The sequence below is a fragment of the Bubalus kerabau genome, chromosome 21 (assembly GCF_029407905.1).
Source record: "Bubalus kerabau isolate K-KA32 ecotype Philippines breed swamp buffalo chromosome 21, PCC_UOA_SB_1v2, whole genome shotgun sequence".
NCBI lineage: Eukaryota > Metazoa > Chordata > Mammalia > Artiodactyla > Bovidae > Bubalus > Bubalus kerabau.
In genome coordinates this window covers 25,291,827-25,312,814 of record NC_073644.1, presented here as the reverse complement: position 1 = coordinate 25,312,814, position 20,988 = coordinate 25,291,827, and the positions used below count along the sequence as shown (strand labels likewise).

At 42.4% G+C, this 20,988-nt stretch overlaps 1 protein-coding gene across 15 annotated transcripts in view; it reads left to right on the top strand.

Moving 5' to 3' along the window:
* Window positions 1–20,988, top strand: part of DTNA (dystrobrevin alpha) — a 317,537-nt gene that overhangs the window by 265,287 nt on the left and 31,262 nt on the right. For all 15 annotated transcript variants that reach the window (XM_055559506.1, XM_055559513.1, XM_055559505.1 and 12 more), the window contains 3 exons: window positions 7,349–7,436; window positions 10,776–10,873; window positions 15,980–16,093. In XM_055559506.1, the coding sequence (XP_055415481.1) occupies window positions 7,349–7,436; window positions 10,776–10,873; window positions 15,980–16,093 (300 nt within the window). The remainder of the gene's footprint in view (window positions 1–7,348; window positions 7,437–10,775; window positions 10,874–15,979; window positions 16,094–20,988) is intronic.

Here is a 20,988-nt window from a genome sequence, read left to right as displayed (position 1 = left end):
TTCAGTGTGTCTGCCCTCTGATGCCCTCTTGCAACACCTACCATCTTACTTGGATTTCTCTTGCCTTGGACGAGGGGTATCTCCTCACTGCCGCTCCTGACCTTGAATGTAGAGTAGCTCCTGTCGGCCCTCCTGCGCCCGCGCAGCCACTCCTTCTTGGACGTGGGGTTGCTCCTCTCGGCCGCCGCCCCTGGCCTCGGACCTGGGGTACCTCCTCAGCGTCCTAAAATGTAGACCTGAAGAATGTCACACACACCAATGCATGTATCTGCATGAACTGCATTGTACTCACAGGGGTTTTCTCAGCATAATCAATCAGATGATAAATTGATTTTTAAGATGAGTTCACTTCCTGTTATAAATTCTAATATATTTTATGTTTCCATGGAAAATGAGAGTGACACTACCAATCTGCTGAGGTTACTGATGTAGATGAGCTAGTATGGTACTGGGAACACAGGAATAATTCAGTGTTAGTTACTCACTTAATTTTGAATAGGGTTGAAGGCACATAAATTAGATTTTAAATCCCATTTTGTAAAACCAGTCCACTGTAATATGATAAAAATAAGCACTGTTAGCTCATCATCAATATTGTTGAGCTGATGAACTTTAGAGTGTGCTTTGTCCAAATATGCTAAAATAAAGAATGCAGAATGGGACATGGTCACATATGTTGCTTGATAAGTTGTATATATGGGACATTTTGATTAAAAATTCATGGCACTTTGCAGTTTGCATACAGAAATAAGAAAAGACTATCACTGTTAAACTAATACTTTCCTTTATTTAAGAAATTAGAGATATAAAGACTACCTAGTGCTTCTATAAAATACTTCATTGATTCTGCTAAACTGTTTTTCTTCTTTTTGATGTAACCTAGAACACTGACCAGTAACCAATCACATTTTCTTGAGCAAAAAAGCCTGATTTATAGATAAGGAAGTGATGGTGCAAAAAAAGGTATACCAAATAATATTATCTGTTATAGGTAAGAGTTAAAAAGGATACTTCAATCAGCCTTACCATGTACCCTGTCACGGCTGTAAATGCTTTACATGGTCATCCTCCCAATAAGCCATGTAGTAAGTTTATACATGAGAATATATAAACTTTTTAATAGATGAGAAAATTGAGGCACAGAGAGGTTAAGTGATCTTTGCAGGGTCACACAGCTAGTAATTGAGATGGCTAAGGTTTGCATCCAGAAATGATCCAGCCCAACCTCGTACCCACTCTTGTATAACACCACTGCCAGCTATTCACCCTTCCTAAGTGTAAGCATTTCTTTTGAGTGGGAGCTTACCTCTTTGACACCATCTGCAATCTAACCTTTAAAACAACAACAAAATGTGAGCCAAAGAGAATTTGCCATTATTGAAGAGGTGGGATGAGAAAGATCTACTGTTGATAAATACGAATGAGTACAATGACATTTCCATGAACTTAAACACCTATACAAAGCAGATTAGGAATCTGTATGCAGCCATAAAATGTATCTTCATTTTTAACTCTGCCAAACATAAATAATTAGTTGGATTTTAGATGGCATGGCTAGTGTTAAAGCACAGTATTTCATCTGTATTCTTCTGATTTTCTCAAAGTGTTGAGGATGTATACAGAGCCAAACAGGTTTCAAAAGAGGTGGTCCAAAGACCATGACATTGCAAGCCTATATGAGCTAACCTCTATTTGTTCTTTTGTCCAACTGATTCTTGGGTAGTTCCTGTTTCAAGCACTGTGCTAAACACTCAAGTTCCAAGGGTGAAAAGATTGAACCATTCTGGTTTCAGAGAAGTTACAGTTTAATTAAGGATAAAGGCAAATGAAAAAGGCAATTATTATAAAATGCAAAGAGATAACAGTTATAATAAGACCAGTGCAGTGCAAAGTGCTGTGGAATATATAAGACACAATAGATCTGAATTTGGGGGTTGGACAAGAGGGCAGGAAATGACAAAGTCAATACCATAATGAAGAGAAATTAGCCAAGTGGAAGTGGGTGGAAGAGGCAGAGAGATTGTTTAGAGCAGAGAGAATATGGTGCATTTGAGCTTAAGTGTGGTAAAGCCATGGGTTAAAAGATGAAGCTGGACTATACAGGACTTTAGAAGTCTTCTTTAGGAGTTCGAACAATGAGAACCTACTGAAGAATGTTCTGTATAGGAATGCTTCAACCAACCTCACTTTTGAAAGATCGATGACTCTAGGACAGAAAATGAATTGGAAGAAAGAATAACTCAAATCAGAGTAAATTTTGAGAGGACTTTACACCCATTCAGGATAAGATGACAGTGGCCTGGGCCACATCTGGAGCAGCTGGAGTTGAAGGAAATGGAAGAATTTGAGAGTGTGTAGCAGTAGAAGGCATAGCCTTGGTGGACGGTTATAACACAGTGTTATAACATACTATACTATATATATACTATATATATATATATATATATACTATAACACAGTATAACACAATCATAGTCAGGGTCTTGATAAAGGAGTTTGAAGGCACCCCTAAAGAGAAGGCTTTCTTATTGTAAGTTATTATTATCATTATTATTATCATCCATGAAGATTCCTATGGCATTGTGCTCTCAACCAACTGTGAAAAATAAGGAAAAGTCATCCTCCCCTTGTGTGTGTGTGTGTGTGTGTGTGTGTGTGTGTGTGTGTTAGTCACTCAGTCATGTCCAACTCTTTCCAACCCCATGGACTGTAGCCCATCAGGCTTCTCTGTCCATGGAATTCTCCAGGCAAGAATACTAAAGTGGGTAGCCATCCCCTTCTCCAGGGGATCTTCCCGACCTAGGGATCAAATCCAGGTCTCCTGCATTGCAGGCAGGTTCTTTACCATCTGAGCCACTAGGGAAGAAGATTCCTATGGCATTTTGCTCTTAACCAACTGTGAAAGATAAGGAAAAAGTCATCCTCCCCTTAAGTAATAACTAGTAATGCCTTCTCAGGCAGTAATCTTCCTAATAGCTATTTGCATTTTAATAAAAGAGCAGTCATACTTAATGACCATAAAAAGTAATCTCTAGTGATAAAGTTTCTGTCACCATTCAGACAAGTGGAAAAAATACTAAGGAAAAATGAAGAGGTATTTCTGGTGCCCTTTGGATCACCTTATTGTTTTGTATTGTTTTAATATAAGTGAATCTTTTCATGACCCAGGTTTAGACAAATACATTTTTTTACATTTATTCTGATTTTTTTTTTTTTTTTTGCTGCATGTCTTGTAGAATTTTAGATCCTCAACCAGGGATTGAATGACCCTGAGCCCTCAGCAGTGAGAGTTGTGAAGTCCTAAACCCTGGGCCGCCAGGGAAACGGGCCTGTAGAGATAGCAGAGAAATGTGAACGAACGTTGAGTTCCCAGAAATCGCTACTACATCATAATTTAGGAGGCCCTGGCCCTGCCACTCAAGTTTCCCAGATGCCATTTTGAAATCACAGCAACAGATGCCGTGTATTTAAGGTAGAAAGTGGAGAACTTGCAAAATAATAGATTTCCCCATTCTGAACTCAAGTCTACACAGCAGCCTCTTTTTAATTCATCACGGTATTATAGCAAGATTATAAAATCTGGAAATGAATAGGCAAGGATGGAGACGATGTTGGGATTGATATTTCTTTAATGATTTAGGGATTATTGGTCATTTACTTTCGACTATTTGTAACTGAAGTCTTGAAATAATGGAATTTATTAGGGGAATGCTTCATTCACCCTTGTATAATGTGAATGCACGGAAATTACACATGTGGACTCAGAAATCGTTTGTGCACACAAAGAGGCGATCCATCATTTCACCCCTCATTAACTCGGTGCTGGGATAGGAGGGGCAGGGAAGTATGAGTTATAGCTTACTAGACAAAATCTCATACCTTCACGTCTTGCATTTCCAGCAGGCTCCTTTTATGTAACCTTCATATTATTTATACCTGCTGGTCATTCATGATAAAAGGTACTTTTATCATGAGGTTTTTTTTTTTTTCCTTTATCAAAGTTTTTTTTATTATTTATTTATCAAAACACTCACAAATGTTTTTGACAAAGTCACTTTCAGGCAGTCGAACAGATCGTTGTCCCAAGCTTAGAGCAGTGAGCCTTGTCTACATAAACGGTGTTGAATTAGACACATGGTCTCTAATATACCAACCAGAAAATGATAAATGCGTTAAAAATCAAATTGAATTGTTTCTTTGTGGGGCAGTTTTATTTTAAAGTAAGGACAGCATAACTTTCACTTTCTTATTAAAGCTGTAGCAAGAAATTCAGCTATTACTTTTAACCACTGCAAAGTGCAGACATGTATTATAAAACATGTGTTTTAAACATCTGTTTTAAAACGTCCATTGTCCAGAACTAATTCAGCCTTTGGCTAGTAAAATAGTTTCTTATTCCAAGTCTGAATTGGTATGCTGATTGAAACCTCAATCCACTGGGAATAGTACTACACATAGGTGAGCCCTGAACCTAAGAATATCTATCTTAAGGGAATATTTGTAAAATATCACAATGCTATATGGATATGAAAAATGATCTCTTTTATGCAGTTTACATTTAGGGTTCATTTCACATGTTTAACTTTTCCATTTTATTTTCAAGATCTTCTAGGTCCTTGCTACTCAAAATGCATTTTAACATATCTTGAGCACTTGCTGGAAATGCAGGTTCTGTGATCCCTTCCTATCCCACCACCGCCACTCTAGAATCAGAGACTGAATTTTCACAAGATCCCTCCATGATATGTATACACACTAAAGTTTGGGAAACCCCGCTCTAGATGGTTGTTGGATGGTATGTGACACTGAAGGAGACAAGAATCATTAGTGAATCTGAACAGATTACTTCAGAGGCAAAATAACAATAAAATTATATTAACTAATATTTTTGAGCATTTAATGTATTCTAGGCATCATATTTTGATCCCTGGGTCAGGAAGATCCCCTGGAGAAGGGCACAGCAACCCACTTCAGTATTCTTGCCTGGAGAATCCCATGGACAGGGGAACCTGGAGGGCTACAGTCCATGGGGTCACTAAGAGTTGGACATGACTGAAGCGACTTAGCACAGCACAGGAATCATATCAGTTGATGCTTTTTCCATGCATTATCTCATTTGGGCAGCAGGAAATAGAAGACTATTTCTCTGATGATGGAGAAATAATTTGGTAAATGGAGAAATTCAGGAATATCCTAAGTAGGAAATGGCAACTTAGAGAAAAGGGCATCGTCTAGTGGAAGCATTCAGAATAAGAATAGATATAGTTTACTCATGTGAGAAATGTAGACAAAGCAGAGATAGTAGAGACAGGAATATCTTCCAAATGACCAGAAAAAAAAGCTTACACTAATGTATTCTGCTGAACCAAGAAGAGCTATTTGGAAGTGACATAGCTAATATGCTGAGTCTCACTCATCCTCTCACTTTAGAACAAAGGTTAAAAGACTATGTTGCATGTTTACTGTGTATGTAAATGTACACATAAATAATATAAATGTACGTACTTTATGTGAATCCAAGTCTTTTTGGTGGGTAATTCTTATAACCTTTATGTTGGCATAGAAGTGTGTCATTTTTAATATATAATCATGAGGATTAATCTTTTTAAGGAACAAGCTTAAATGTAAGAGCCAGTGGAGGAGAATATAAGTATATCTGGGGGTTGAGAGGAAACTGGTTTCTAATCTTGTTCCTGACCTGATACTCACCATAATAACTGATAAACCAAACTAGTCGGCTAACTAGTCTACTAACAGGATTAGTGTTACTGGTATGTTTCACAAAAAAACAAACAAACAAAAATTTTATTAGCACCCAAAACTTTGTCTTAAGTGAAGGGCTTTCTGAAATATCAGCTCTCTGGGAGGGTTGATAATGCTTCTATTTGCTTTAGTGTTTTGTTTTTTTTTTCTTTCTTTCCTTCTTTTTTTTTTTTTTTTTTTTTTTGGCTACACCCCATGAGGCATGTGAGATCTTAGTTCCCCAACCACAGATCTAACCTACACCCCTTACCTTGGAAGCACAGAATCTTAAGTGCCGGGGAAGTCCTGCAGTTTTTAAGAGGTTTTTAAGGGGTCAGACTAATCTTATCCTAGTAGGAAGAATTTTCATAAATTTATAGGAGACACTAAATGATTCATACCATTAGAAGCCATTACTATTAATATAATTCGACTTCTCTGGAAGTAAATATAAAATAGCAAATTACCTGGGTAGTAATATTGTAGATGAGAAATTGTATTCATCGTGTACTACTGTACAAGAAATTACCCCAAAGCTTAGCAGCTTAATACAACAAAGACAGTGGGTCAGGAATCCACGTATGGCCTAGGTGTCTGTGGCTGAGGACCCAAGGTGTATATCAAACTGTCCACTGGGCTGTGGTCTCATCCAAAGGCTCTACCAAAGGTGGTCCAGTCACATGACTAGTAGCCAACTTCAGTTCCTCCTCACCTGGGACTCCACAGAGCAGCCTATGACATGGCTTCCAGCTTCCCACAGGGTAGGCAACCCAAAAGAGCTCAAGAGACAGAAAAAAAAAAAAAAACATGCCCAAGATGGAAGTCAGGGTCTTTTTATAACCTAGTCTTAGAAGTTACCTTCCGTTACTTCTGCCACATGCCATTCACTAGAAGCAAGTCCATAAGTCCTGTCCATTGTAAAGGAAGAGGGTTACACACAGGAGTGTGAATATCAGGAGGTGGGGATTACTGGGACCCGACCACAATCAGTTTCTTCTTCTTTCTTGCTTTCTTATTGTCTAACACATCAGTTTCCCAAGGAGTACATGTTACTTAGGTAATAAAGAAATAAAATGGTTAAAGGCAATACAACTTAAAGAGAAAGTATTCTTTCATCAGAAATGTTTATCAGAAAAGTCACTACTCCTTGGAGCTTTCTTAGTAAGTCAAGATTTATTAATGACCTTCCTGGCCACATATTATATCATGTCAGGGCTTCCTGGTGGTTCAGATGGTAAAGAATTTGCCTGCAATGCAGGAGACATAAGAGACACGGGTTCAATCCCTGGGTTGGGAAAATCCCCTGGAGCAGGACATGGCAACCCACTCCAGTATTCTTGCCTGGACAATCCCATGGACAGAGGAGCCTGGCGGGCTACAGTCCATGGGGTTGCAAAGAGTCAGACACAACTGAGTGACTAACACTTTCACTTTTTCAGGAATCTGAGTCTGATATTAATAATCTAACAGGACTTTGTTTTGGCTTTCAAATTTTTTGCACTGAAAAATGAAATAGCAAACCCCTTCCCCTTCCCTGGGTGGTAGTATGAACATGCCTGTCTTTCTCAGTTGCCTAACAGGTTCCTTCTTGCTCTGTTCTCAACAGTATGCTTGAGAGCTCCAACCGGCTTGATGAAGAGCACCGGCTGATTGCCAGATATGCGGCCAGGCTGGCGGCAGAGTCCACTTCGTCTGTAAGTAGTCTGCACGAGAGATGTCACATTGACTGTGGTCTTGTTGCTGGTGCTACAGCAGCAGAGCCAAGTGGTTGCTATTGAGACATTTGCAAGACCTAAAAACAATCTGGCTTCTGCTGCTTTGATTTTTCACTTTTCAGCTATCATTCTGGTCTAGCGTGAATCAGAGCTTGAGGGATTCTGTTACAACAGTGCTGAATCAGCCCAACTCCTGATTTCTCTGGATAATGTCTAATCAATAAATATAAAGAGCAAGCAATGATTCAAATCCACAGCTGGCTTAGATAAATTTCTGCTTTTATCAGTATGCAAGTGATGCAGTGGTAAAGAACCCACCTGCCAATGCAGGAGACATAGGAGACATGGGTTTCAATCCCTGGGTTGGGAAGATCTCCAGGAGTAGGAAATGGCACCCCACTCCAGTATTCTTGCCTGGGAAATTCCATGGACAGAGGAACTTGGTGGACTACAGTCAACAGGGTCACAAAGAATTGACCACAACTAAGCAACTGAGAAGGAAATGGCAACCCACTTCAGTATTCTTGCCTAGAGAATTCCATGCACAGAGGAGCCTGGTGGGCTGCTGTCCATAGGGTTGCACAGAGTCAGACATGACTGAAGCAACTTAGGATGCATGCATGCATTGGAGAAGGAAATGGCAACCCACTCCAGTGTTCTTGCCTGGAGAATCCCAGGGAAAAGGAGCCTGGTGGGCTGCCGTTTATGGGGTTTCACAGAGTCGGACACGACTGAAGCAACTTAGCAACAGCAGCAGCAAGCAACTGAGCACAGAACACAAAATATATACAAAATATGTACAAGAAAGAGAAAATGATGTCATAAAATTAAAAAAAAACCTTCATCACATGTCAAAGGTGCCAAAGGCCAGACTTAGCTATAGAAGACCATTTAGAATATAAAATATAGGACCTCACAATTCTTCAATACTAATACAAATTGTATCTTTGTTAAAAGAAATGCTAAATTAAAAAGTGATAGAAAAACTTTATGAAAGCCAGAGCTTCACCAAGTTTAAACCTTTCCCTACAGTTAGTTTTCTGAAATTAAAATTCAGGCAGCATTTCTCCATGTCTTTGGGCTTAGACAATGGGTGCTATTTTTTTAAAGCTTGACATTCTGTGGTAGAAAGATTAGTTGTGATTTTTTTTTTATTTGCTTTAAAAATTGGGGGGAATTGTTATAATGTATTGTAGAGCAAAGAAAGCACAGGGAAATCTACATAATCTGGCCCTGTTGTTTATTGATTGATTGTGCTGGGTCTTCATCGCTGTTCCATGCGGGCTTTCTCTAGCTGCGGTGTGCAGGCTTCTCACTGCAATGGCTTCTTTTTTGTGGGTGGAGCCTGGGCTGTAGGGCGTGCGGGCTTCAGTAGTTGTGGTTCATGGGCTTAGTTGCCCTCTGGCATGTGTAATCTTCCCAAACAGGAATCGAATCTGTGTTCTCTGCATTGGCAGGCGAATTCCTAACCACTGGACCACAAGGGAAGTCCTGACCCTTTTTCTATAAAACAATATCAAATAATTCCTTCACTAAATACACATACACATACACGCAGCATCCCTGGTAGCTCAGCTGGCTAAGAATTTGCCTGCAATGCAGGAGACCCTGATTTGATTCTTGGTCAGGAAGATCCCCTGGAGAAGGGATAGGCTACCCCCTCCAGTATTCTTGGACTTCTCTGGTGGTTCAGATGGTAAAGAGTCCACCTGCAATGCAGGAGACCTGGGTTCAATCCCTGGGTTGGGAAGATCCCCTGGAGGAGAACATGGCAACCCGCTCCAGTATTCTTGCCTGGAGAATCCACGTGAACAGAGGAACCTGGTGGGCTACAGCCCATGGGGTCACAAAGAGTCGGACACAATTCAGCAAGAAAGCACAGTACAGGACAGAACATATAAATACAGTATATGAGATATATATACATATCTATTGTTATAAAATCATATATATGATATCTAGTCATATATGCCAGAGAAGGCAATGGCACCCCACTCCAGTACTCTTGCCTGGAAAATCCCATGGATGGAGAAGTCTGGTGGGCTGCAGTCCATGGGGTCACTAAGAGTCAGACACGACTGAGCGACTTCCCTTTCACTTTTCAGTTTCATGCATTGGAGAAGGAAATGGCAACCCACTCCAGTGTTCTTGCCTGGAGAATCCCAGGGATGGCGGAGCCTGGTGAGCTGCCCTCTCTGGGGTCGCACAGAGTCGGAAACGACTGAAGCGACTTAGCAGCAGCAGCAGCAGCAGTCATATATAGCCATGTATATAATTCTTATATAATCATATTCTTCTATATCAATATATGTGATTATATAAGAAGGGAGAAAGTGGTGACTGCATTTACATCAGTTGTTCAAGCTGGTTGCAACCCATCAACAGAAAATTACATATATGAGTGAAGAAATGCTGGAAGTATTTTGACCAAAAGAAGAAGAGACAAAAAGTCATAATAACTCTGACTTTAAAACTATAGGCTTCCCTGATAGCTCAGTTGGTAAAGAATCTTCCTGCAATGCAGGAGACCCTGGTTTGATTCCTGGGTGGGGAAGATCTGCTGGAGAAGGGATAGGCTACCCACTCCAGTATTCTTGGGCTTCCCTTGTGGCTCAGCTAGTAAAGAATCCGCCTGCAATGCAGGAGACCTGGGTTTGATCCCTGGGTTGGGAAGATCCTCTGGAGAAGGAAACCGACCCACTCCAGTATTTTGGGCTGGAGAATTCCATGGACTATATAGTCCACGGGGTCACAAGAGTAGGACACGACTGAGCAACTTTCACTTTCACTTTAAAACTATACATTTTTTAATTATATATTACAGTGGTTGAACAGTAATTCTAGAGAAAGATACCTCAACAGTGGTTCATTTATTGAAGTGGGTAGCCATTCCTTTCTCCAGGGGATCTTCCAGACCCAAGGATCGAACTCAGGTCTCCAGCATTACAGGTGGATTCTTTATCATCTGAGCCACCGGGAAAGCCCTTTACTGAAAAAAAAAATAGCTGCACTGGGAACAGCATGGCAAGAATGAACTCGCTCCCCAATATCAGAAATTTGGAACCAGTTTTTCCCATGTTTTGTGTATTTGCCTGCAAAAGAATTCTTTTCTCCTTTCCATCCCATAAATGTGCTCCAGACCTCCCCAAAAGCTGGTCCTTAGGAGAGGAACGGCCATTTAATTTTACGTGTTTTGCTTTTTTTGTTTTGATAAAAATGGTTGTCTCTTTCGTGTGCGTATCTCACAACTCCTGTCTTTTCAAACACACATAGATTCCCCTGCCCGATACTAAATAGTGTAAACCACGTATTTTACAGCAGCCAACTCAGCAGAGGAGCGCCCCTGACATCTCCTTCACCATTGATGCAAATAAGCAACAAAGGCAGCTGATCGCAGAACTAGAAAACAAGAACAGGTAAGACTTTAGACAGACTGGCTGTTATGATCAAAGTGCACGTTCATTAATAGCCTATAGTCATGCTTTTAACTGTCCAGGTTTTTTTCACCCTGTAGGCATATACATATAAGGGAAGTCATCTAGAGTCAGTGATGCTGCTTCTGAAAAACTAATCTTTAAATTTTAGATCATCAGAAACTTCATGAGGGGAAAAAAAAAATATATATATATACACATATATATATATGTATATATATATATATATATTCAGAGATGTCAATACAATTAATGTAATGTCCCTAGATAGTATCAGTTCCCTTTTTCTGAGATACTTATTTTTATTAAGGAGCTGTCTAAGGCAGAAGGGCCCCCCTGGGTGCTAAAGACTAAGTATCTTAATCACCCAGAGACAAGTAGAAGTCTCACCAGGGAGGGCCCTGTGAGGATCGCGGGCTAAAGAGGCATCTAGGGACACCACCATCACCCACTCATTCAAGCCAAACATTTCCACGCCCCATCCATCAGGAGGTTTTCCTCTTTATTCAACACAGATTGACTCACCGTCTGCCCCTTGAGAGTTCCCCAAAACCAGGCACTTCATCTCCTCCATTCCCACTCAGTGCAACCTGTCACTTTATAATACATAAATCATATCATGTTATTTCTTGTTCAAAAATCTCTGTTGAGTTTCCGTTACATTGAATAAAACCCCCCCTCTGACCACAGCCGGCAGGTCCAACCTGACCTGATTCCTGCCTCCCTTTCCAGCCACTGCCCACCTTACTCATTACACTCCTGCTTCTTTCTTTCTTTACAGCCTTTCAAGTACTGGCTGTTCTCCTAGCTTACAGAGCTCTTCCTCAGGGTCTCTGCAGAGATGGCTCTTCCTCACTGCTCAGGTCTCAGCTCAAGTGGCATCTCCTATAAGACCACCTCTCTGATACCTCCTACTCCAGGAACCACTCTCTATTACATCCCTGTGTGTGTGTGTGTGTGTGTGTGTGTGTGTGTGTGCATGCACACGCATGCACACACATGCATGCCTATCTCTTTTTGAATGCATGAAAAAAAATGCATTCAAGTGTCTGTTTCCTTCTTATTCTCTGTCTCATCTGACAGATATGGAATTTCTTTGAGAACTGAGTCCATGACAAATGGCCCCTGGGTTCCAGAACCATGCCTGGTACACTGAAACACTGTAGAAGCTCAGCAAATATATACTGAGTGAGAAAATAATAAATTGCTGAGTCAGATCTTAAACTCAGTGCTGAGTAAGCCTCACATAAAAACAACTTGTACCTTCTGTATTTCTCAGAGCAGCACCAAAATGTCTTAATATTTAATCTCATCTTTAAACACTGATGTGCCTTCTGAGATCAAACTGGTAAAGGAGAAAGTTGTGATCATTGTTACATGCCGATAGAGTCTGACCTGAAAATCTTGGGATAAATGGTCAAGCTATTCTTTGAAGTTCTACTGAAAAAAGTTAAAAGGAAGGTAAAAATTCAGGACATTTTCATATTCTTGGAAAAAAAGACTAAACTGAAAATTTACAAGCACACAAATAGCTAATCTTGGTTGCAATTTTGATCTACTCTCCTACCTTTCCAAAGCATTTATTCTCCCTTCCAGTTCTCTGCTTCCACTCAGCATAGGGATGTCATCCGTGTGTGCTAAGTTGCTTCAGTCCTGTCTGACTCTGCAACCCTGTGGACTGTAGGTTCCTCTGTCCATGGAATTCTCCAGGCAAGAATATGGGAGCAGGTTGCCATTTCCTCCTCCAGGGGATCTTCCCGACCCAGGGACAAACCTAAGTCTCTCCTGCATTGGCAGGTGGGTTCTTTACCACTAGAGCCGCCTGGGAAGAGACTCGAGGAGGAAATCGGGACTTCCTTTAAGGAAATAACCCAGGAATATGTACCTCCACGTGGGATTCCAGAATCAACAAGAGGCCCCATGATTGTGCTGGGTGTGCCATGCTACCACTCCTTCTGCTTAGTTCTAGGGCATTTGGGGATTGCACTTTCTGAAGGACCAGAGAGAGAATAGAGGAATGGGAATGAGAAAAGATGGCAGGAAGAGAGCTTCATCCTGTCCCTGAGTTCCTTCCGCACCCCGTGCCTAAAGATCATCTAGTCCATCCCGAACTCATCTCTCTAAGCCAGCAGCCTCAACCCCATGGATGACTCTAGAACCGTGTTTCAGAAGCTTATCCAGGTCACAGTTCCTGTACCATGGAAATCACCCAGGGATCCCATGGTCTCTAAAGTGACAGTTAACCCAGTAATCAGATCTCTGGGCTTCAAGGGAGGATAGAATTGCTCACTTGACTTTGTGACTACCCTAGGTAGTTCATGGATGTTTCAGCAGTGATCTTTAGAAAATAATGCTTCCTTAGAGCCTACTTAGAGGAGCCAGTTGGAGTTAGTATTAGGAGTAGCAAGACTCTTCGAATTACATTGTCTAAGTCACAGCCTGCCTAGGCTACACCTGTAAGACCAAGTAGTGAAAACTAAAGGAGTCTGCTATGTATGAGCTTTGGGGCACACCAACCTGAGTTCAAATGACCACTACCACCTAGATATTGAACTTGGACAAGATTTGTAACCAGTCTATGCTTCGATTCCCTCATTCATGAGACAGATAATAGCAGTCCCTGTATATAGAACAGCTCCTAATAGAACTGTTAGGAGGATTAAATAAGACTAAGAAGACAATGACTGCTTAGTGACTGAGCACACACACATACCAGAAGACAACACAGTTCCCGGGTGTAGTCTAAGCACTTCATGCTCCTTGCCTACCTTATCATTATGTTTTTTCTGCTAGAGCTGCTTCTCTATTTTCCTTCTTTGGGGCAAAATGGTTCTGTCATGGTTCTGTCCTCAGAATCAACAAGGAGACCTAGTGGAGGTCACAGAATGTCAGGATGTTAGCCCTGAGGAACTTGGAAATCTCAGCTCACTGATTTTCAGGCTGAGCTCTCTGGGACCCCAGGGGCCCCGTAGGGGTGCATGAAGAGGAAGAAGAGGCATCCCAGGTGGTGTTGGTGGTAAAGAACACACCTGCCAGTGCAGCAGTTGAAAGAGATGCCAGTTTGATCCCTGGGTCGGAAAGATCCCCTGGAGGAGGGCATGGCCACCGCTCCAGTCTTCTTGCCTGGAGCATCCCATGGACAGTGGAGCCTGGCAGGCTGCGGTCCATAGGATAACACAGAGTCAGACGCAACCGAAGCAACTGCACACACAGAGAGGAAGGAAGAAGAGCCAGGAGTGCAGGGCGCGCCCTTCTTTAACCAGAGAAGTTTCTTCTTAACTGTCTGATATGTTAGGTTTCCATAGAAGATTCCTTTTAAAGAAAAATTTCCACCTGAAACACCAAGGGGGAGCAAAAAAAAAAAATTGAAAACCACTGAATTATGGTCCATATCCATGAAAGGGACAGTGACTCACTCGTAATTAGCTTCTTGATGCTGGCGTGTTTGTGGAGCAGGAGATAGTAAATCAGCCTTTCAGATGGAAAGTCACCCAGCCCCCTTGCTCACCAGGTTCACCTTCCATTCTCATTCTCGGTGCTTTGTTCTGTCTTACTGGCTCTTCTGCATTTTACTGGATGGGAGGCTGACCCCTCCCCCAAGAACCCATGACTTGTAACCTTGCCTAATAGCATCTAACTCACTTAGGGATAATTTGCTTTGTCGGTCACCTATCCTTTATGGCTGGCCTAATGTTCACCCCAATGCAAGGCAAACCAGAACCCAACATTAATGATAGACGGACACGTCTCACCCCTGACCAAGGTCACACCAATAGCACTCTTCGGTCACTGACTCAATTACACTGAATCCTTTTAAAATCACTTTCCTTCTTAAGGCTACCCTCATTGAGATCCATTGTTAAGCTTGAAAATGTTAAGAAAAGAGAAAAGAATTTTGCCTAACTGGGGGCTTTTCAAATAAATTCAGTGAGAAGAATTTCATTTCTGGTGTGAGAATGGGGTTATTTAGTTTCGTAAAATGAATGCCATTTATCCTTATTTTCCTTCCAAGCATCTCTTACTTGGTATCTGCAGGTAGTATAAGGTGTCAGACTGAGATCATAAATAAGAGGAAGATTCATTTTCATCTCTTAAGCAGTGTGCTTTGCAAAGTTGAACACTTTACTGCAGCATTATATTACTGACTAGAGAGATTAGGTCCTGGGGAGAACAGTCAGTTTGAAGGTCCCAATGACACAAGCAGGCCTTCCTGGTTCCTAGGATGTACTGGAGATGCAGGCAGTATCCTTCATCCACAGCACTCAACTGTTGCAGGAAGAGGGCCCCTTCCAGGGCCTGAGAGTGGGCTCTTGTCTAACACTGGGAAATGAATTGTCCAAGGAGACACACATGCTGACAAAGCAAAAGATTTCATTGGGAAGGATGCCCCAGGGGACGAGCAGCCCACAGGAACACAGGAGGACTGCTCTGCCTCCTGATTCACAGTCTCAGGTTTTATGGTAATTGGGGTTAGTTTCCAAGTTGTCTCTGGCCAGTCATCTTGCTTGGCCCATATTTGGTCTGACTCAGGTTCCTTCCTTGGAGAAGGTATGGCCACCCACTCCAGTATTCTTGCCTGGAGAATTCCATGGACAGAGGAGCCTGGGGTGCTACAGTCCAGGGAGTGGCAAAGAGTCGGACATGACTGAGCGACTAACACTCAGGGTCCTTCCTGGTGGTAAGCGCAACTCTCAGCCAAGATGGATTCTTGTGCAAAGGATTCTGGGAGGTTGGTCATCTCCACCCTCCTCTGGTCCCTCCCAGATTCTCCCAGTTAGTTTTTGGCAGCAGCAGCACAGCACATTCCTTATTTGAACCTTAGTTGTGAGACAATTCAAGCAAGCAGTTATCATCAGTTATCACCGTGCCTGACCAATGCAGACTATTTCAGTCAACAGTCCCCTAACACAACTTAGCTACAGCCAACACCTCATAAACACCATCAGTTCATGAGGATAGGTTTTGCTCCAACACACAGGACGATCCCTTCTTTCTTTGCTCTGGTGGCCCTGATCAGCTCACATGTTAGATCCTGCACGTCCTGGAAGTTAACTGACCAGGTTTCTCTCCTTCCTCCTCTCTCCCAAGAGAAATCCTACAGGAGATCCAGAGGCTGCGGCTAGAGCATGAACAAGCTTCTCAGCCCACGCCAGAGAAGGCACAGCAGAACCCCACTCTGCTGGCAGAGCTGCGGCTCCTCAGGTAAGAAAAGGAGCTCAAGGCATCTCAGGAAGGGCAGTGTTTGAGATCGTCCAAACCTTCTGACAGTGTCCACCGGAAAATGGTCGTCAACCTCTGTAGCTGCCAATGGCTGTTTGCTTTCATTTTTATAGCACACATCTCATTGCTGAGATTTGGGGGTCTGAGAAAAGAAGCTATTTACATTTTAATTTGTTCTTTGACACAGAGAAAAGGACACAGTGTTCTTCAGATCCAAAACCAAATGTTTCACTAGGAAAAAAAATTTATTGTGCATTCTTTTTTTTAATTACAGTATAGTTGATGTCAGTTATTGTGTAAGTATGATATTATGGAAGCTGTGCTGTGTGCACTTAGTTGCTCAGTCACATCAGACTCTGTGACCCCATGGACTGTAGCCCTCCAGGCTCCTCTGTTCATGGAATTCTCCAGGCAGGAATACTGGAGAGAATAGCCATTCCCTTCTGCAGGGGGTCTTCCCAACCCAGGGATCAAATCTGGGTCCCCTGGATTGCAGGTGGATTCTTTACCACCTGAGCCACCAGGGAAACCCCATACTTCATTTATGGTTTTTATAAACTATTGGCTATATTCCCCGTGTTTTACAATATATCCTTGCAGGTTATTTTATACATTATAGTTGGTACCTCTTAATGCCTAGCCCTGTATCTCCCATCCCCCATTTTTCTCTCCCCTCTGGTAACCACTAGTTTGTTCTCTGTATCTGTCTTGCTGGAAAAAAGAATTTGAACTCAACTCTTTTTAGTTATTTGCACTATCAACAATATGTTTATGATAAAAGTGATCAACAAAACAAACATGTAAACAACTAAATAATCATCACTTTTTAAATTTAAAAATTTATCTGTGACCCATAAATTCTCTCCAACTCTTGGTCCCTAAGAGTTTTCTATACAGATCCTCACACCTTCTTGTTCTGCAAATGAATTTAAAGGCCTGGTGTTACCTAGTCGGTCATCATGACATATTGCTGGAAAGGACTGAAGAAGGTCATTTGGTTCCACCCCTGAATTTCAGGGTACTTCTCAGCCTCAGATTGTAGACAGCAGCCGGGCGTGGATGAGGACTGTGAGCACGTGCAAAAGGAGTCAGACCAGGGGCTCTGCTTCAGACTTACCAACATGCCTTGAATATGGCACTGACCCAAACCTGCCCGTATGGAAAACAGTGCAAACATAACCCAAAGATACTCCCTAGTGGAAATGTCATATTTCACAAGGCAGTTAGAGTCAGCAAGTATAACATTCTTTCCATCTTTCAGTTTGGATGTCAAATGTATTTCAGATGTATCTAACTCCAAGGCAACTAACTCTTATTAATTTTTTATAATAAGAACAGATGCCTCTGCTCAGAAATTAGAGTGCCCCTAGTCAGCATTAGAGCGCCACTTGCTTACTCTGGTGGCTCAGACAGTAAAGAATCTGCCTACAATGTAGGAGACCTGGGTTCAATCCCTGGGTCGGAAAGAACCCCTGGAGAAGGAAATGGCAACCCACTCCAGTATTCTTGCCTAGGAAACTTTTGGACAGAGGAGCCTGGTGGGCTACAGTCCATGGAGCCACACAGAGTCAGACCCAACTGAGTGACTAACACTTTAACTTCCTCCTTACAAGGAGACTAAATTTAGCACATTCTGTATGGCTGTATTTGTGTTTTACCAAGTCCCGGTTGATTGTATGGATCTTTCTAGAGGCTCCACTCTAACCCAGCTCTATGGACATATTCACATCTGAGCACTCAGCACACCTGGCCAGGGAGCAGGTCCTGCCTCTCAGGTGGGATCCAGTCTCCCCAGGCTCATACACTTGACTGGAGGGGGAGACCCACCAAAGGCCTGAGTTATGGAAAGGAGATCTGTAGAGATTGCAGCTTGTAGAGGTTTCTGGATGTGCAGAGATCACATCACACTTTAGAAGAACAAAATAATTTAATGGAAGAAACATAAAGTCTTCCTTTTCAATATATGTGATTTCTGGTCCTACTTTCAGAGAGATGTTTTAGCAGTTCTTGCATATTCTGCCACACCATCACCCAGAAGGGATGAAAATGAAAAGGAAAAGAATGTTTTACATCCTCCTCCTCCTCAAGGGCTTATGAAAGTAAATCACTGCTTGAAAGTAGCATATTTTGCCAAATAGGATGATGTCAGCCCTTCAGACTCACAAGTAAAGAAAGTTGAGTCTAGTATGTGCAGGCATACTAAGTCGTTTCAGTCATGCCTGACTCTTTACATCCCAATGGACCATAGCCCGCCAGGCTCCTCTGTCCATGGGCATTCATCAGGCAAGAATACTGGAGTGGGCTGCCATGCCCTCCTCCACAGGATTGTCCCAACCCAGGGATCAAATTTGTGTCTCTTAATCTCTTCCATTGACAGGCAGATTCTTTACCGCTAGCACCACCTGGAACCCCCTCTCATGACCCTAGCTGAGTTTAAAGCCATACTAAGGAGTCTGGCTCTGTGGGGAACTTCTAGAGTTTTGGCCATCACTATCAGAGGGTGGCCCACACATCTGGCTTAAGACCTGAAACACCTATATCCTAGCTGATTTGCTTGCCTGCCTCCATATTCTTCAGGTTTCCCAGGTGGTAAAAAAAAAAAAAAAAAAAAAAAACACCCACCAGTCAATGCAGGAGACGCAAGTTCAATCCCTGGGTCGGGAAGATTCTGTGGAGGAGGGCACAGTATTCTTGCTTGGAGAATCCCATGGACAGAGGAGCCTGATGAGCTACAGTTCATAGGGTCACAAAGAGTTGGACACAATTGAAGTGACTTAGCATGCATGCATGCATGCAGATTTGTGTGCCGGGCTTCCCATGTGGCTCAGTGGCAAAGAAACTATCTGCCAATGCAGAAGACACAGAAGACCTGGGTTCAATCCCTGGGTCCAGAAATTCCCTGGAGGAGGAAATGGCAACCCACCCCAGTATCCCTGCCTGGGAAATCCCATGGACAGAGGAACTTGGCAGGCTACAGTCCAAGGGGCCGCAAAAGTCAGACTCAACTGGAGCAACTTAGCAAGCATTCCATATTCTCCACATTTCTTCTGCCTGGAGTAAGTACCCTCCCTTGAGGGATATTTCTCTGGATATGATGAACCACTTATACTGTGCTAAGCACTTTAGCAATTGGGAAGTTTCACAAATACCCAGGAACCCTGCTCTGAGTGTTTTATCCTTTAGTCATTTCTTCAAGAGTTCCAAAACAGTGACCTCTTGCCAATCACTTTGGCCTTGAGTTCACACTGAGGGGTGACCATGTGAAGCCGCCAAAGGAACTCCTTTTTGTAGCTTTGACAGAGGTCTCCTCCATCTATTACATCTTTTCTGGGCCTCTTATTGAGAAGCCAACAGGAGAAATTTCTTTACCAGGGAAATGAGGGCAGCAAAATAAGTGCTTTGCTTTTCATGAACACATAGTTTATTTTTATCTTAAGGGCACCACAACCTTTCTAAATGATCGCATTCCCCTTTTTACTTTAGCCATGACAAAGCTGAAAGCCAAGTTTACAACCCAGATCTGGCAACTGAATTGCATTGTAGGACAGGCATTTCATAGACGCTTCCTGTGCACTAAGCCCCACCTAACACTGTCACACTGCTTCATACAGTTGCTGTGAAAAACCTGGGAGATGGCCATTACTATTACAGGGAAAGGAAAGGGTTAGTCCCTCAGTCGTGTCTGACTCTTTAAGACCACATGGACTGTAGCCCCCCAGCCTCCTCTGTCCATGGGATCCACCAGGCAAGAATACTGGAGTGGGTTGCCATTTCCTCCTCCAGGGGGTCTTCCTGACCCAAGGATCAAACCTGGGTCTCCCACATTGCAGGCAGATTCCTTACCATCTGAGCCACCAGGGAAGCCCCTTACTACTATAGTCTTTCTATAAAGAAACTGAGGTTCACAGAAGTGAAATAACTTGCCCAAAATCCTGCACAGTGAGCATCACAGGTAGATTCTCTCTCCTTGCATACGTGCATTCTCAGTCGTGTCCGACTCTTTGTGATCCTATGGATTGTAGCCCATTAGGCTCCTCTGTCCATGGGATTCTTCTGGCAAGAATACTGGAGTGGGTTGCCATGCCCTCCTCCAGGGTATCTTCCTGACCCAGGGATTGAACCCCCATCTCTTAAGTCTCCTGCATTGGCAGGGGGTATCTTTACCACTAATGTCACCTGGGAAGCCTCTCCTTTCCTTGGGTCTTAATTATCTCCTGCCTAGACTATTATAATAAGCACTTACTTGATTCCCAGCCTCTGGACAATATACACTGCTATCCTTTGATTATTCAGTTAGTTCAATTTAACAAATATTTCTAAAATGCAGTGTGCCCAGAACTGAGTTGAAAAAGATATTGTTCCTGGTCTCATAGAATTTGTGGTCAAGTAGGAAAATGACATAAATTAAATAGTTACACAAATAAGAGTGTGATTATTAACTGTGAAAAGTTCTATAAGCAATCTTCCTTTAAAAAAAAAAGACATAATTATCAAAGCTGCTACATCAGTCAGAAGTTACCATGAAGAAGGATTGTTTGAGTTGAAGCATGAAAGATAAATACACGGGGAATGGGGATTATGGACAGTGGAGGGAGCTGGAAGTAGCTGATGAAAGGCTTTACTGGTAGATAGATCCTATATGTACAAACACCAAATAGCAAGAGCAAATCTGGTATCTTTTTTGGAACTAAAAGCTTTGTTGACCTAGAATGCAGTGAGCAAACAGGTACATGGTAAGAGCTGGAGCTGTAGATGTAGATGGGGTAGACTGTGATGCTGTGTGGCCAGGTGGACCATCTTGAGGAAATTGCTATCAATCCCACAACAGGAAGCCACTGGAGGATGAGAGTTACATATTGAGTTAACACAGTGGATTG